Source organism: Coregonus clupeaformis, chromosome 30, assembly GCF_020615455.1.
Source record: "Coregonus clupeaformis isolate EN_2021a chromosome 30, ASM2061545v1, whole genome shotgun sequence".
Taxonomy (NCBI): domain Eukaryota; kingdom Metazoa; phylum Chordata; class Actinopteri; order Salmoniformes; family Salmonidae; genus Coregonus; species Coregonus clupeaformis.
Window position 1 is genome coordinate 24,028,358 of NC_059221.1, and position 18,296 is coordinate 24,046,653.

Below are 18,296 nucleotides of genomic sequence, written 5' to 3' on the forward strand. Positions count from 1 at the left end.
AGAGGGGAGAGGAGAGGGGAGAGGGGAGAGGGGAGAGGAGAGAGAGGAGGAGGGGGGGAGGGGAGAGGAGAGGAGAGGAGAGGAGAGGAGAGAGAGAGGGAGAGGGAGAGGAGAGGGAGAGGAGGAGAGGAGAGGGAGAGGAGAGGAGAGGAGAGGGGAGGGGAGAGGGGAAGGAGAGGGGAGAGGAGAGGAGAGGGGAGGGGAGGGGAGCAGAGTCTCAGTGTGGGTCAGTGTGGGGAGCAGGTCGCGGGGGGGACTCACATGCTGAGAGTCTATCAGAGAGGAGAGAGGCTGAGCTGGAACAGAACAGCTCACATTCCAGTTATTGTAACAGGGGAAGGAGAAGGGCTACAGCCTTTCTTTCCTCCTCTCTCTCTCGTTCTCCTTTTCTTCTTTTTTTTTTACTCCCCTCTCAGCAACTCAGCAACTCCACAATTAAACTGAGACACTGGTGGCAGGCTACAATTAAGAAGATCTGTAAAGAGCTCTGGAGTCTTGACTCGTGTGTTTTCACTGAAGACACACAGCGGGCCCTGGGTTGGTTTGAAGACGCAGGCTGAATTAGATCCTCCTCCTGAGACGCTGGTTTGTTTTCTTTTGGTTTTGACGAGGAGGGGATGTAGCAGCGTTCACACGGGGACTGAAGGGACCCCTGCCGTTACAACGCTGTCCCACGCCAACACAGGGACACAAGAGGGGGGTAAGTTACCTTCTGATATTTTTTAGGGGACAAAAACCACCCTCCACCCCCCATTACGCCTCTTTACTCAGGAAATGCTAAGTGTAAGTGCTTTGACCTAAATTAAGATGTTATGGACAGACTAGACTGACCAGAGCTCTGTTGTCCTTTACTTATCAGAGGCTATATGGTGTTGTCCTTTACTTATCAGAGGCTATATGGATGTTGTCCTTTACTTATCAGAGGCTATATGATGTTGTCCTTTACTTATCATAGGCTATATGATGTTGTCCTCTACTTATCAGAGGCTATATGATGTTGTCCTTTACTTATCAGAGGCTATATGGTGTTGTCCTTTACTTATCAGAGGCTATATGGATGTTGTCCTTTACTTATCAGAGGCTATATGGTGTTGTCCTTTACTTATCAGAGGCTATATGGATGTTGTCCTTTACTTATCAGAGGCTATATGATGTTGTCCTTTACTTATCAGAGACTATATGGTGTTGTCCTTTACTTATCAGAGGCTATATGATGTTGTCCTTTACTTATCAGAGGGTATATGGTGTTGTCCTTTACTTATCAGAGGCTATATGATGTTGTCCTCTACTTATCAGAGGCTATATGATGTTGTCCTTTACTTATCAGAGGCTATATGATGTTGTCCTTTACTTATCAGAGGCTTTATGGATGTTGTCCTTTAATAATATAATGTGCCATTTAGCAGACGCTTTTATCCAAAGCAACTTACAGTCATGCGTGCATACATTTTGTGTATGGGTGGTCCCGGGGATCGAAGCCACTACCTTGGCGTTACAAGCGCCGTGCTCTACCAGCTGAGCTACAGAGGACCACCTTACTTATCAGAGGCTATATGGTGTTTGCCTTTACTTATCAGAGGCTATATGGTGTTGTCCTTTACTTATCAGAGGCTATATGATGTTGTCCTTTACTTATCAGAGGCTATATGGTGTTTGCCTTTACTTATCAGAGGCTATATGGTGTTGTCCTTTACTTATCAGAGGCTATATGATGTTGTCCTCTACTTATCAGAGGCTATATGATGTTGTCCTCTACTTATCAGAGGCTATATGGATGTTGTCCTTTACTTATCAGAGGCTATATGGTGTTGTCCTCTACTTATCAGAGGCTATATGATGTTGTCCTTTACTTATCAGAGGCTATATGATGTTGTCCTTTACTTATCAGAGGCTATATGATGTTGTCCTCTACTTATCAGAGGCTATATGGATGTTGTCCTTTACTTATCAGAGGCTATATGGTGTTGTCCTTTACTTATCAGAGACTATATGGTGTTGTCCTCTACTTATCAGAGGCTATATGATGTTGTTCTCTACTTATCAGAGGCTATATGGTGTTGTCCTCTACTTATCAGAGGCTATATGGATGTTGTCCTTTACTTATCAGAGGCTATATGGTGTTGTCCTCTACTTATCAGAGGCTATATGATGTTGTCCTTTACTTATCAGAGGCTATATGATGTTGTCCTCTACTTATCAGAGGCTATATGATGTTGGGGTGTGGGGGGATTTTGATTGTGGTTATGCTGTTTTTACAGTAGACGTTTAGGGGTGTTGAAAGTTGAGTGCTGGTTAGATTAGCTAGTTGGAGAGATTATCAGGTTGCTTGTGGAGTGTGTAGGGCTGAAAGCTGGATCTGGGGTCCGAGGGAGTGCTGAGTAGGCTGCACCACAAATGGACCAGAACACCCAGGGCATTGATGCAGGATTAGGGGCTGACATTCCACCTCCCTCTAAGGGAACGTGGAAGGGGTGGTGTGTGTGTGCATGCAGGGGGTGTAAATGGAGTTGTAGTTTTGACAGCTTCACTTGGCAGACTGTAACGTTGGAATAAAGTGGCTGGATTCCTGTTTACCCAAGTGTAGAGACCTTTCCTGTTGTGTTTCTCCTACAAACATGACCGTGATGTTCTGGAAAATGAGTGTGTTTGTGTGGGTGGGCGTGTGGGTATTCCTGTTTGATAAGCTGAGTAAGGGTTTTGTTGAGAAATGTGTTTCCATTGTTTCATTGTGTCTCTTTTAGTAATATTAATAGCTAGTAAGATTAATTTAGTTTCCATGCCCTGATTATGTACTCGCACTATGGCCATGTTTGTTGGAAACTAAACCAGCACAATCTCACAGTCGCACTGCGTCAGATCAGATCCACCTCAAGTCGTGCTGTAACCTGCACAGTCTCATACCTGTCTCATGGTTGTAACCTCCACAGTCTCATACCTGTCTCACGGTTGTAACCTCCACAGTCTCATACCTGTCTCACGGTTGTAACCTGCACAGTCTCATACCTGTCTCACGGTTGTAACCTGCACAGTCTCATACCTGTCTCACGGTTGTAACCTGCACAGTCTCATACCTGTCTCACGGTTGCAACCTGTACAGTCTCATACCTGTCTCACGGTTGTAACCTGCACAGTCTCATACCTGTCTCACGGTTGCAACCTGCACAGTCTCATACCTGTCTCACGGTTGTAACCTGCACAGTCTCATACCTGTCTCACGGTTGTAACCTGCACAGTCTCATACCTGTCTCACGGTTGTAACCTGCACAGTCTCATACCTGTCTCACGGTTGTAACCTGCACAGTCTCATACCTGTCTCACAGTTGTAACCTGCACAGTCTCATACCTGTCTCACGGTTGTAACCTGCACAGTCTCATACCTGTCTCACGGTTGTAACCTGCACAGTCTCATACCTGTCTCACGGTTGTAACCTGCACAGTTTCATACCTGTCTCACGGTTTAACCTGCACAGTCTCATACCTGTCTCACGGTTGTAACCTGCACAGTCTCATACCTGTCTCACAGTTGTAACCTGCACAGTCTCATACCTGTCTCACGGTTGTAACCTGCACAGTCTCATACCTGTCTCACGGTTGTAACCTGCACAGTTTTTCTCTTGTTTCTCATGTCAGTAACTGTCAGTCAGCTAAAAAAATGTTGATTTGTAAGTTATTCTAGCGGCCAGCTACCTAAACTTGTAATTATCATGGTCGAATGACCAACCGGGGGCCCCCCATTGATTTTGTTAGTCACTCTCACTCAGATATCATATTAAAAACTGGTATCATTTCTCTCCACCCTATGGTAAAATGTTTAGAATTGCAGGAAATGAACGCTAAAACTTCCCTCAAAAATATGCGCTTTTAATAGGGGGGCTAAAATGTTTTGCTTGCAAGGTGGGAAGGGGAGGTGGGGGGGGGGCAACAATGTGGGTAAGGATGTGGGTACGCAGACCGGCGAGCCACTGCAGTTCAGATGTTTTGTGGCCCCCACCGCCATCAAAGTTGCCCATCCCTGATGTATAAATATTACTTTTATTATTCATCATAAAATCTTCTTCTCTTCTGTTCCAGGGACTCAGGTCAAAGATGGCAGCCAGCTCCGGGATCGAAGGCAGCCATGTTGGTGAAGGTGAACAGCATTGGGAGGAACCAGTCTGTGGTGCCCGCTAGCACCCAGCACCTCTTCCACCTCAACACTCTCAACCCTGGGAGCCCTGCTGTGTGCCAGGTCCATTCAGACAGACCCAGTCCCAGACCCAACCCTAGCCCTGCAGGCAAGATGGCTTCCCCTGTGGACCACAAGCAAGCCTTCCACCTGAAGAAGGGAGACAACGGTAACTTCTGCCTGGTGATGCCCTCCAGTGGCGGCCAGGTCTACCAGACCCCACAGAGGTCTCAGGCTGGCACCCCCTGGCCCTCCTCGCCCCAGTATGGTGCCACCCCGCCCATCTATGATGAACCACCCATGGATACACCTATCTATGACGAGCCCCCGATGGAGGTAGAGGTGGAGGGGGCCGCCCTCCTGAACAGGCCCTCCACCCCAACCACCAGCCTGCAGAGGGTCTGCCAGCCCCACCCCCAGTCCCACCCCCAGACCCAGCCTCAGACCCACCCCCAGACCCAGCCCCACCCCCAGACCCAGCCTCAGACCCAGCCCCACCCCCAGACCCAGACCCAGCCTCAGCAGCAGCCCAAGCTGCTTCAATACCCAGCCTCTCACCTGGCCTCCAAACACAAAAGGAACCCCTCCGCCACAGAGTACAGCCCCGCTGGATGGGAGTGCATCAAACACATGGTCAACGTGGACCCTGCCACCTGCAAGCAGAGCCCCTTATCCCAGCCTATCCAGACAGAGCAGGCCCCTGCTCCAGACCCTGACCTGCCCCCCTCTCCATCCCCAGGCCCAGGCCCAGGCGTGACCCAGCCCAGGCCCAAGGAGGTGAGCCTGGAGAAGAAGCAGTCATGGCGTCTCCTGGAGACCAGCGTGAGGAAGAACATGGAGGCCCGACACACCCGGCAGAACAGCGTGGCCTCCCAGGAGTACCCAGCGCCGGCCGCTGTCACCTACCAGGACTCAGGCTACTCCACCGGGCCCTCGCCCAGCTTGAGGAGGAAGAACCGCCGGAGAGCCCTGGGCGGTGGGGCTGGGGGAGCAGTGCAGGGCCGGCCAGGCTCGGTGGGCAGCAGTGGGGAGCTCAGTGCCCTGAATGAGAAGCTGATGGCAGAGATGCGGGTGGTGGTGAGTCAACCTAACACCCTGCGTGGCAGCAAGGCCAGCCTGGACACTGAGATGTCTGAGGGCTCTGTACCTCGGGCCCGTTCCCCCCTGGACTCCCTGAAGAAGTACGGGGGCCGCAGCTCCTCCCGGGAGGATATCAGCGCCAGTAACCGCTCTCTGTACCGGGCCGGGAGCGGGAGTACCCACGGCGACGTGCCCCTCTCGCCCCTGGCATCGGAGGGCATGGTGCGTCAGAAACGGACCTATGAGAAGGTGGACACTCTGGAGAAGAGCATCATCAGCCAGAACAGCCTGTCCTCCTCAGAGCCCCCGATGTCCCTCTCACAGGTACAGTTCAGTACAGCCCGCCTCTCAACACTTTGTACTATATCTTGGTGTGAATGTTGTTCTTGTCTTAGCTGTGTCTTAGCATTCAGACCTCTTTGTGTATACACCGTAGAAAACAGGCCTGTTCCTCTGGCGTGTGTTATATATAGTTATGTGGTGATATGTTGACATGTGTCGGGTGGCTGATGTGTTCCAGCCCACTGGGCACACACTGGTTGAATCAACGTTGTTTCCACGTCATTTCAATGAAATTACGTTGAACCAACGTGGAATACCCAGTGCGAGGGCCGCTCCAGCCTGCTGTTCTGCTGTGTATAGAACAGCGTGTTGACATATGAAAGGGCGGTCTGTGTAAGGGAAGCTCTGTACTCTCTACCTTGTGTGACGGGGCATGGGCTAATTAGCCTCAATAGGTGTATTACTGCAGGTCAGCTGGAATGTCTACATGCCCTGGGAATTCTCTGTCTCTCTACCGGAAATGAAGCTACCACCTTTCTCCTTGTTTTCTTTTGAAGCAGTTCTAGGGAACAACAATTGTTCTATTTTCCTCCCGTGTGGCGTTGGAGATGTGGCAGTGTGTAGGCGTTGCTAAGGGAAGGCAGCAGTAATCTCTGTCTCTCCCGGCCTTCTTTTCTCACCTCCCTCTCGCTTCAGCCCTCAGGAGAAAAATTGGACGCTGTCGACATCCTGTCGCCGTAGGAACAATGCAGAAGAAAGCTGATCGCTCTCAGTTTCCTGTTGCCAAAGTCTGTGTTCCATTCCAGCAAAAAGGGGGCCTTTGCGTCGGAGTGCCTTGAATCATATTGGAGTTGTTTTTAATCACATTTTGTATCGCTCCTTTCCTATAAAAAACAACAACATCACGTTGATGCAGTGTGTGTTGTCACCAGAGACAGTCCCAAGCCTCCTTCTTGCCTAATTGTTTTAGAAATAGTGTATAGTGTGATTTGGGTTAGCCTAGTTCCTGGTTGTGGCTGGTTACATATAACGTTAGGCGGGGAGTTGTTTTTGTCAATGGCTTTATCAACTCAAACCACATCCACCCCCATAACTGGAAGTCTGGCTGCTCTGCGGGGACTCTGAACAGAACAACCTGCACATAAAAACTAAAAACAGAGAGCTAGGACTCCACAGGCTACATGTTTGCGGTAGACAGGAAAAATAAACATGAAACGCGCATTAGTTTTAATGGGGGCGAGAACTCCGATCCCCCGCGTGAGGTGTCGCTCAGCTCTCCAAATCCATAAGGTGGCTTTGTCACCTCCACCAAGAAAACACTGCATGCCTGGAGGAGCTCTCCTGCAGAGAGTGAGGAAGAGATAGAGATTCCATTCCGCTCTCAGCATCCATCTCTCAGTCTCGTGGCAGTGAAGTGCTTTGAGAGGATGGGATCATATGATACAGTGGCCGTGTCCGAATACCCGTAATTGCGTTCTAAATAGTAGGGATTTTGGGTTTGCGAAAATATTAAGTTTTATAGTATGTGCTATTTCTAAATTTTATATGCTTTAAATGCCAGGATGTCGTACTCATTTCACCTTTTCATGCTATTGAGGAAGATAATAGTATTTCCAGACTCACGTGTGTTTAACAACAGCTGATAATCAGCTGAGGGGACACGCTGTAACAAAATTATTTTTGTTTTTATTTTTATTTTTTTATTTAACCTTTATTTAACCAGATAAGCCAGTTGAGAACAAGTTCTCATTTACAACTGCAACCTGGCCAAGATAAAGCAAAGCAGTGCGATAAAAACAACAACAACAGAGTTACATATGGAATAAACAAAACGTACAGTCAATAACACAATAGAAAATCTAGATACAGTGTGTGCAAATGTAGTAAATTATGGAGGTAAGGCAATAAATAGGCCATAGTGCAAAATAATTACAATTTAGTATTAACACTGAACGAATGGCGGGAATCAACGCAATTGCGCATTAGGTGACGCGTTCTCAGTAGGATGAGCCTAGTATGTTGATATTTGTTGCTTACTGCATCAGTTTTTACTAAACAGTACGTTCTAAATAGTATGTAGCACGATTAGTAAACAGTATGTCGTTTTTACTGAGTTTGTGTGTGGTAAGCGCACATGAGTGTGTGCATGAGTGTTTATTTTGAGAGATTGTACCATGCAGTTCGGTGAAAGGAATGGCGACCAACCACCCAGGTAGAGAGGTGAGATAGAGAGAGTATGTAAGCTAGATGAAATAGAGGAAAATAGAACACCATTCTTTGATGCCTCAACGAATTTGATCCTGGCTGCAGTGTGTCATGTGTTGGGCTGGGCTTGGGGACTTACTAGGGAGAAGGCCCTGTTAACTGCCTCTGTCAGTATGTGAGACTTTTTCCCCCACACTAGCGCTTAGCGGGGGGTTACGCTAGCTCCATCCATCCACTATCACAGCTGGGCCACTGGAGAATACTCTAACCTCTGCTCTGAAACGTGCACTGGACTGGACTGGACTGGACTGGACTTTTCAATAAAACACACCCACACTTTTTATACTGTCTGGACGAACTTAATAGAATTGTTGGTCTCATTCCAGGACTATTTCTATTGTGTAAAGGGAAAAAGGGATCTCTGTTTTTGACAGTAGAAATAAGAACAATCCCTCCACAATAGTTTTTTTTTTTTTCAGACAATGAGGATTTGGGAGTAAGGATTGGGGAGAGAGGGTTCAGGCAGTCCTACTCCCCACCGGGCTGATTGCTGGTTGGGAGGAACAGAGTAGTCCCAGTCCAGTCCAGCCTTGCAACCACTACAAAGGCACCATAGTGTTACATATAAAACTCTCTGGATCACTGGGTATAATGTCTTGGAATGGGATCACTTACATTCTGGATTTACAGTCCTTTAGCTACTTCTAAATTGGAGACTCTGCTTGGAGACTTTTACTGGTTATGAGACTTATGTCTCTGTAACTGTCCAATCAGAGGTTGAGTTACTGACTGTTATCAACAGCAATAGCCATCTTGAATGGCCTCAAATCCTCAGAGCTGATAGCAGTGTTTTTCTTGTGGATGTGTGCGTGTTCCGTGGTGTGCATTTATCATGTACTCAAATGTGCTCCTATATGAAATTCCTACGTTATGCAGATGAATACTCGAGTCACATGTCAAAATACATTTGGTGCTGAGTCGTTTCACTGTTCATTGTCAGATCTGTAGGAGAGTAACTTGGCAGAAGCTGCCTATGCTCTGCAAAGAGACTGGGGCTGAGGCTGTGTGTGGGTTAAAATGGCCTGACTGAAATGTGGTTCAGGCCCACAGAAACCATATCATTCACTGCTGTATATAAACACCCATGGAAATGACTCTCCCAAAGGCCTTCAGCAAGAATGCCTGTCTGAAATTGAAAAATTAAGGGGGTCCTAAATAACTAGACATCAGTAGTTAGCAGGGTCTGTAATAGTGGATATTTTATCAAACCATCATGTAAAAACTAACACAATTCATCAGGATTTATTTGAACACACTTTACATTTTTACATTTTAGTCATTTAGCAGACGCTCTTATCCAGAGCGACTTACAGTTAGTGAGTGCATAGATTTTTCATACTGTGGGCAATGTGGCATTAAGAGTCTGTATTTTTGTTGTAACTTTGCCATTCTCTCTTGTCTGTGAGAGTTGCCACTGTCGCTGGCTGGATGTGCCTCGTTTGAAGGTACCCCAGCCTGCCGTGCACCCCCCCCTCAGCCTCCCCAAATGTGCCTAAGGAGGAGTATCTTGCACTGTTATCTGCACCCAGCCTGTGAGAGAGGCCAGTCAAACCACACAGGACACTGCTAAACCCAATCACAGTCTATCACACTGACCAGGAAGAGATGGCACTGACAGCCATCTGGAACACACAGAGAGAGAGAGAGAGAGAGAGAGAGAGAGAGAGAGAGAGAGAGAGAGAGAGAGAGAGAGAGAGAGAGAGAGAGAGAGAGAGAGAGAGAGAGAGAGAGAGAGAGAGAGAGAGAGGAGAGAGAGAGAGAGAGAGAGAGAGAGAGAGAGAGAGAGAGAGAGAGAGAGAGAGAGAGAGAGAGAGAGAGAGAGAGAGAGAGAGAGAGAGAGAGAGAGAGAGAGAGAGAGAGAGAGAGAGAGAGAGCGAGAGCGAGAGAGAGAGAGAGAGAGAGAGAGAGAGAGAGAGAGAGAGAGAGATTTAATTACTAAATGAGAGAGAGGAGGATGAATGCATAAGAAAGAGATGGAGAGCTGGACAGAGAGAGAAAGAAGGGATTGATGGATATCCAGGCAGCAGATGCAGCCGTTTGGGGTAAGTGGCCAAAGCCAGAAAGTCTTAATCTTGTGTCCCCTCCTAGGACATCTGGTTAGGCACCCAGTAATTCCCTCAGCCCTTCCCCACGCTTAATTACCCAGCTAATGAGCCTTACACAACCCTTTTTTTCCCCCCCATCTGAGCCTGTTTAACCAGCCACTTTGATACGGTTACAAAATCATGGCAACTCAGCATTGACCACTAAGACCTCTGTTTTCAGCTTAGACTGATTTGTGACTGGTACCTCCATGGACACGTTTTATATTGTGCGATTAATTCAAAATGATGTGGGTTTAGGGAAAGGCTGTTTTGGCCTGAGCGGGTCTTAGTGGAGCTTAGCTCCAGACCTGCTGAGGGGGTTAGGGTTGGAAAGCTTTGGACCTGAGCTGTGGAAAAATACACCAGTTATACTTCTGACCAACGGCCCACATGGTTCATATCACCGTGCTGCATGGATTACTGCACCACTGAAAAGATGATCATGCGGCTTTTGTTTTTAATAAGACCACATTATGAAGCCCTTACTACATAGACATATGTCTTTTACGGCTGCTATGGAAAATTGGGGTACCCTCCCTGGTCCCTACCCACACATCGCTGTCAGAACAATAATGTAAAGCCTGATATATAGGAGGCCAGAGTTCCTCTAACAGATCTGCCTGACTTCTGCAGCATTACATTGTAAATATGACATCATATGAGTATGAATGTAAAAGCCCATCTTTCAAATCAAATTTTATTTGTCACATGCGCCGAATACAACAGGTGTGTAGACCTTACAGTGAAATGCTTACTTACAAGCCCTTAACCAACAATGCAAAATAAGTGTTAAGTAAAAAATTGATAACTAAAAAATTTAAAATAATTAAATAGCAGCAGTAAAATAACAGTAGCGAGGCTATATACAGGGGGTACCGGTACAGAGTCAATGTGCGGGGGCACAGGTTAGTCGAGGTGATTGAGGTAATATGTACATTTACATTTTAGTCATTTAGCAGACGCTCACATGTGGGTAGAGTTAAAGTGACTATGCATAGATAATAAACAGAGTAGCAGCAGCATAAAATAGGGGGTGGGGGGGGACAATGCAAATAGTCCGGGTAGCTATTTCATTAGCTGTTCAGGAGTCTTATGGCTTGGGGGTAGAAGCTGTTAAGAAGCCTTTTGGACCTAGACTTGCGGCTCCGGTACCACTTGCCGTGAGGTAGCAGAGAGAACAGTCTATGACTAGGGTGGCTGGAGTCTTTGACCATTTTTAGGGCCTTTCTCTGACTGACACTGCCTGGTATAGAGGTCCTGGATGGCAGAAAGATTGGCCCCAGTGATGTACTGGGCCGTACGCGCTACCATCTGTAGTGCCTTGCGGTTGGAGGCCGAGCAGTTGCCATACCAGGCAGTGATGCAACCAGTCAGGATGCTCTCGGTGGTGCAACTGTAGAACTTTTTGAGGATCTGAGGACCCATGCCAAATCTTTTCAGTCTCCTGAGGGGGAATAGGAAATGTTCCATATGCACAAAAAGCTTATTTCACTCAAGAAGCTGATTAAACAACATGATCATTGCACAGGTGCACCTTGTGCTGGGGAAAATAAAAGGCCACTCTAAAATGTGCAATTTTGTCACACAACACAATGCCATAGATGTCTCAAGTTTTTAGGGAGTGTGCAATTGGCATGCTGACTGCAGAAATGTCCACCAGAGCTGTGGCCAGAGAATTGAATGTTAATTTCTCTACCATAAGCCATCTCCAACGTTGTTTTAGAGAATTTGGCAGTCCGTCCAACCGGCCTCACAACTGGACCACGTGTAACCCCACGGGATCATCTGAGACCAGCCACCCGGACAGCTGATGAAACTGTGGGTTTGCACAATTGAATAATTTCTGCACAAACTGTCAGAAACCGTCTTAGGGAAGCTCATCTGCGTGCTCGTCATCCTCACCAGGGTCTTGACCTGACTGCAGTTCGGCGTTGTAAACGACTTCAGTGGGCAAATGCTACCTTCGATGGCCACAGGCACGCTGGAGAAGTGTGCTCTTCACGGATTAATGTATGGCGTCGTGTGGAACGAGCGGTTTGCTGATGTCAATATTGGGAACAGAGTGCCCCATGGTGGTGGTGGGGTTATGGTATGGGAAGGCATAAGGTACGGACAATTAACACAATTGCATTTTATCAATGGCAATTTGAATGCACAGAGATACCATGATGAGATCCTGCCATTCACCCGCCGCCATCACCTGATGTTTCAGCATGATGATGCAAGGCCCCATGTCGCAAGGATCTGTACACAATTTCTGGAAGCTGAACATTTCCCAGTTCTTCCATGGCCTGAATACTCACCAGACATGTCACCCATTGAGCATGTTTGGGATGCTCTAGATCGACGTGTACGACAGCGTGTTCCAGTTTCCACCAATATCCAGCAACTTCGCACAGCTATTGAAGAGGAGTGGGACAACGTTCAACAGGCCACAGTCAACAGCCTGATCAACTCTATGCGAAGGAGATGTGTCGCGCTGAATGAGGCAAATGGTGGTCACACCAGATACTGACTGGTTTTCTGATCCACGCCCCTACCTTCTTTTAAAGGTATCTGTGACCAACAGATGCATATCTGTATTCCCAGTCATGTGAAATCCATAGTTTAGGGCCTAATGAATGTATTTCAATTGACAGATTTCCTTAAATGAACTGTAACTCAGTAAAATCTTTGAAATTGTTGCATGTTGCGTATATATTTTTGTTCAGTGTAGTTTCATTTGTATTTGGTAAATGGCCAGTGGCAGTGGAAGTGTTTTGGCGTGATGGAAGGGAAGCAGCCAGAGGAAGGCTACAGAGAGTGGGGGATGGATGTTATGTTACCATACATGTGTTTTGATGTGATACCCACATTGGGTCACCTATTTCTGGAGTGTGATCTGCGTGAATGATTCCAGATTCTACTCTGTTAACACTTTAGGGGGAATGAGTAAACTGATCCTACAGTACGCACACTGACGAACACACACACACACACACACCATAATTCACATGCTCTATGTATGTTTACAGCATCAGACACATACCATCAACAGACAGTAATTCACATATGATTCCAGCTGTGGCGTTTATGTCTATGCCTTGCTAAAGCTTCCTCTCCCTCTGGGTCTTCTTCTCCAGGGAGGAACACTGGAATCCAAGGCCCAGTCAGAGATCTCATCACAAGGGGGAGGTAATGGACACAGGAGCACCCAGGTCTCCCCCCATGGAGTCAAAGTGACTGGAGACAGAGGGGGAGGTGGGGGAGGAGGAGGAGGCAGCAGCGTGGGATACCAGTACCCTTACACCACCCTCTGTAAACCTCCTCCAGACACCAACATGGTGGACTGGGCTAGTAAGAACCTGAACCTGCACACTCAGGGCCTGTTCCGCCGCCGCGTCTCCATCGCCAACATGCTCTCCTGGAAGAGGGGCTCCATCAAGAAGCCAATGCTGATCACCAGCGACCGTGCCGTCAAGAAAGAGGCCTGTGAGATGTTCAAGCTGGTTCAGGCCTACATGGGGGACCGTCCGGCCCGGCTGGAGCGCCGTCACGCCGCCCTGCTGGTGGTCACTAAGTGCTGGGGCATGCAGGCCCTGAGGGACGAACTGTACATCCAGCTGGTCAGACAGACCACTGACAACCTGAGCCTGAGGAGCCTGGAGGCCGGCTGGGAATTCATGGCCATCAGCCTGGCCTTCTTCTCCCCCTCGCCCAAGTTCAGAAGCTACCTGGAGGGGTACATCCAGAGACACCTGGAGCCCTCCAACGACAAGAAGAGTGAGTGGCAAAACTGCTTCTATTGATAATAATGTTTGTACTATTTATATACAGTACATCTATGAATCTTTGTCTGTTTTTACATGGGTTGTGGGTTGGTGAAGTTTGTTTTCCTGTAGCTGGTGGTTTTGGGGGTTTTGGAGTAAATATGATGTATTTGTTTGATTAGACTTGGGTGCATCCAGAGGTGTGTTTATGTATCCGGTATTCCCGTGTGTTCAAAAACAGCCAGTTGATATTGGTTTTCCAGCTATTATTATCTGGGATTCGGGCCAGATCAAACAGGATGCAGCACTGGAAAAGTGAGAAAATGAAAAAAAGGAGTGGGGTCAAAGTTGAGAGCCCAGCCCATCATCTGTTTTTCAGACCTAGACTCTGGGGAGAGTGTTATTGCGACAAATATTTAATCAAAATAACATTTTGTCTTTACGTCCTCCTCGCCACTTCATTTACAGTCATGCAGCACATTATGGAAAAACAGGACATGAAGAACAAGAAGAATTCAAAGTCCCGGAAGAAGATGAAGCAGAACAACGAGGAAGAAGAAGAGGGTGAGTTTCTCAACAGTAACACTTGTTCTCTACAGTAACACTTGTTCACTACAGTAACACTTGTTCTCTACAGTAACGCTTGTTCACTACAGTAACACTTGTTCTCAACAGTAACACTTGTTCTCTACAGTAACACTTGTTCTCTACAGTAACACTTGTTCTCTACAGTAACACTTGTTCTCTACAGTAACACTTGTTCTCTACAGTAACACTTGTTCTCTACAGTAACACTTGTTCTCTACAGTAACACTTGTTCTCTACAGTAACACTTGTTCTCTACAGTAACACTTGTTCTCTACAGTAACACTTGTTCTCTACAGTAACGCTTGTTCTCTACAGTAACACTTGTTCTCTACAGTAACACTTCTTCTCTACAGTAACACTTGTTCTCAACAGTAACGCTTGTTCTCTACAGTAACACTTGTTCTCTACAGTAACACTTGTTCTCTACAGTAACACTTGTTCTCTACAGTAACACTTCTTCTCTACAGTAACACTTGTTCTCTACAGTAACACTTGTTCTCTACAGTAACACTTGTTCTCTACAGTAACACTTGTTCACTACAGTAACGCTTGTTCACTACAGTAACACTTGTTCACTACAGTAACGCTTGTTCACTACAGTAACGCTTGTTCACTACAGTAACGCTTGTTCTCTACAGTAACACTTGTTCTCTACAGTAACACTTCTTCTCTACAGTAACACTTGTTCTCTACAGTAACACTTGTTCTCTACAGTAACACTTGTTCACTACAGTAACACTTGTTCATTCACAGGAGAAAAAGAGGGAGGATTAACAGTTGAATTGAATTTATTTGAGTAAAAAACATAAACAACAATATGTATAATGTGTTCCTAGAGGATAGCAGTTACAAATATTAAATAAAACACTTGATCCAAAGTAGTCTTCACAGTGTAACCATCTTACAGCCGGCAGGCCGACACTCACAGAAAATATTAACCTATGGTCACACTTTATCTGGATAGTCTGGATTTTCCATCGGTAGATGCTCTACAGACAGTTTGTTGATAGTATGACTATCTGTTGATAAGCAACTGCTTTCGACAGTTACGGTTAGGTTTGAGGAAGAGTTAGAGTAAAGGTTAGATTTAGATGAAGGGTTAAAGTTAAGTTTAGGGTTAGGGTTAGGATAAGGGTTAAGGTCAGGGTTAGAGCTAGGGTTAGGGTTAGGGTTAGTAGATGGTTATTTGACATGTTACTGATAGTCTGTAGAGCATCTACAGTTGGACTATCAAAAATAAAGTGTTACCAACCTATGTCTCTTTCTATATGATATTGACAATTGAAGGTATTGCACACATTCACATCAGCACTAGACTCTTTAAATTAGATTAGCAGAACCACACAAAGGAGCCTTGAGGAACAAGAGCTGTGGTAACGTGTTCCCCTCTGTGCTTTATCTCTGTTGCCCAGCTGGGCAGGCTGGCACACACACACTGCCAGGCAGGGATTAGCAGGCAGATAGCCATGTTATAGGGGTGATCGTCCCTGGCCCTGTCTCCTCCTAACCCTCTGGCCTAAAGAGCATTAGTGATGCTGTCCAGGCCATGGCTGAGGGGACCTCTCTTTAGAGTGAGAGGAGACACCACCTTCCTAGACTCAAGAAGAGAAACCACTACGTAGACTCAATAAGAGACACCACCTACCTAGACTCAATAAGAGACACCACCTACCTAGACTCAAGAAGAGACACCACCTACCTAGACTCAAGAAGAGACACCACTACCTAGACTCAATAAGATACACCACTACCTAGACTCAATAAGAGACACAACCTTCCTAGACTCAAGAAGAGACACCACCTTCCTAGACTCAAAAAGAGACACCACTACCTAGACTCAATAAGAGACACCTAGACAATAGACACCACCTACCTAGACTCAATAAGAGACACCACCTACCTAGACTCAAAAGATACACCACCTACCTAGACTCAAGAAGAGACACCACCTACCTAGACTCAATAAGATACACCACTACCTAGACTCAATAAGAGACACAGCCTTCCTAGACTCAATAAGAGACACCACCTACCTAGACTCAAGAGACACCACCTACCTAGACTCAAAAGAGACACCACCTACCTAGACTCAATAAGAGACACCACCTACCTAGACTCAATAAGAGACACCTAGACTCAATAAGAGACACCACCTACCTATACTCAATTAGAGACACCACCTACCTAGACTCAATAAGAGACACCACCTACCTAGACTCAATAAGAGACACCACCTACCTACACTCAATAAGAGACACCACCTACCTAGACTCAAGAGACACCCAGACTCAATAAGAGACACCACCTACCTAGACTCAATTAGCGATACAACCTACCTAGACTCAATAAGAGACACCACCTACCTAGACTCAATAAGAGACACCACCTACCTAGACTCAATAAGAGACACCACCTACCTAGACTAAATAAGAGACACCACCTACCTAGACTCAATAAGAGACACCACCTACCTAGACTCAATAACAGACACCACCTACCTAGACTGAATAAGAGACACCACCTACCTAGACTGAATAAGAGACCACCTACCTACTCAATAAGAGACACCACTACCTAGACTCAATAAGAGACACCACCTACCTAGACTCAAGAAGAGACACCACCTACCTAGACTCAATAAGATACACCACTACCTAGACTCAATAAGAGACACAGCCTTCCTAGACTCAATAAGAGACACCACCTACCTAGACTCAAGAGACACCACCTACCTAGACTCAATAAGAGACACCACCTACCTAGACTCAATAAGAGACACCTAGACTCAATAAGAGACACCACCTACCTATACTCAATTAGAGACAACACCTACCTAGACTCAATAAGAGACACCACCTACCTAGACTCAATAAGAGACACCACCTACCTAGACTCAATAAGAGACACCACCTACCTAGACTCAAGAGACACCCAGACTCAATAAGAGACACCACCTACCTAGACTCAATTAGAGACACAACCTACCTAGACTCAATAAGAGACACCACCTACCTAGACTCAATAAGAGACACCACCTACCTAGACTCAATAAGAGACACCACCTACCTAGACTCAATAAGAGACACCACCTACCTAGACTCAATAACAGACACCACCTACCTAGACTGAATAAGAGACACCACCTACCTAGACTGAATAAGAGACCACCTACCTACTCAATAAGAGACACCACTACATAGACTCAATAAGAGACACCACTACCTAAACTCAATAAGAGACACCACCTATTATTTAATCAAACAGCATGCTTAAAGCATCATACAAGTTCAGTGCATATAGTTGATTTTATTCAAACACATAGGGTGTGTCTATATACAGTGAGGGAAAAAAGTATTTGATCCCCTGCTGATTTTGTACGTTTGCCCACTGACAAAGACATGATCAGTCTATAATTTTAATGGTAGGTTTATTTGAACAGTGAGAGACAGAATAACAACAAAGAAATCCAGAAAAACGCATGTCAAAAATGTTATAAATTGATTTGCATTTTAATGAGGGAAATAAGTATTTGACCCCCTCTCAATCAGAAAGATTTCTGGCTCGCAGGTGTCTTTTATACAGGTAACGAGTTGAGATTAGGAGCACACTCTTAAAGGGAGTGCTCCTAATCTCAGTTTACCTGTATAAAAGACACCTGTCCACAGAAACAATCAATCAATCAGATTCCAAACTCTCCACCATGGCCAAGACCAAAGAGCTCTCCAAGGATGTCAGGGACAAGATTGTAGACCTACACAAGGCTGGAATGGGCTACAAGACCATCGCCAAGCAGCTTGGTGAGAAGGTGATTATTCGCAAATGGAAGAAACACAAAATAACTGTCAATCTCCCTCGGCCTGGGGCTCCATGCAAGATCTCACCTCGTGGAGTTGCAATGATCATGAGAACGGTGAGGAATCAGCCCAGAACTACACGGGAGGATCTTGTCAATGATCTCAAAGCAGCTGGGACCATAGTCACCAAGAAAACAATTGGTAACACACTACGCCGTGAAGGACTGAAATCCTGCAGCGCCCGCAAGGTCCCCCTGCTCAAGAAAGCACATATACAGGGCCGTCTGAA

At 46.3% G+C, this 18,296-nt stretch overlaps 1 protein-coding gene across 1 annotated transcript in view; it reads left to right on the top strand.

Annotated features, from left to right (window-relative positions):
• Nucleotides 1–18,296, top strand: part of LOC121546570 (rho GTPase-activating protein 39) — a 124,662-nt gene that overhangs the window by 80,387 nt on the left and 25,979 nt on the right. Inside the window, exons 3-5 of the mRNA XM_041857822.2 lie at nucleotides 4,072–5,569; nucleotides 12,999–13,638; nucleotides 14,094–14,189. Of these exons, the coding sequence (XP_041713756.1) occupies nucleotides 4,072–5,569; nucleotides 12,999–13,638; nucleotides 14,094–14,189 (2,234 nt within the window). The remainder of the gene's footprint in view (nucleotides 1–4,071; nucleotides 5,570–12,998; nucleotides 13,639–14,093; nucleotides 14,190–18,296) is intronic.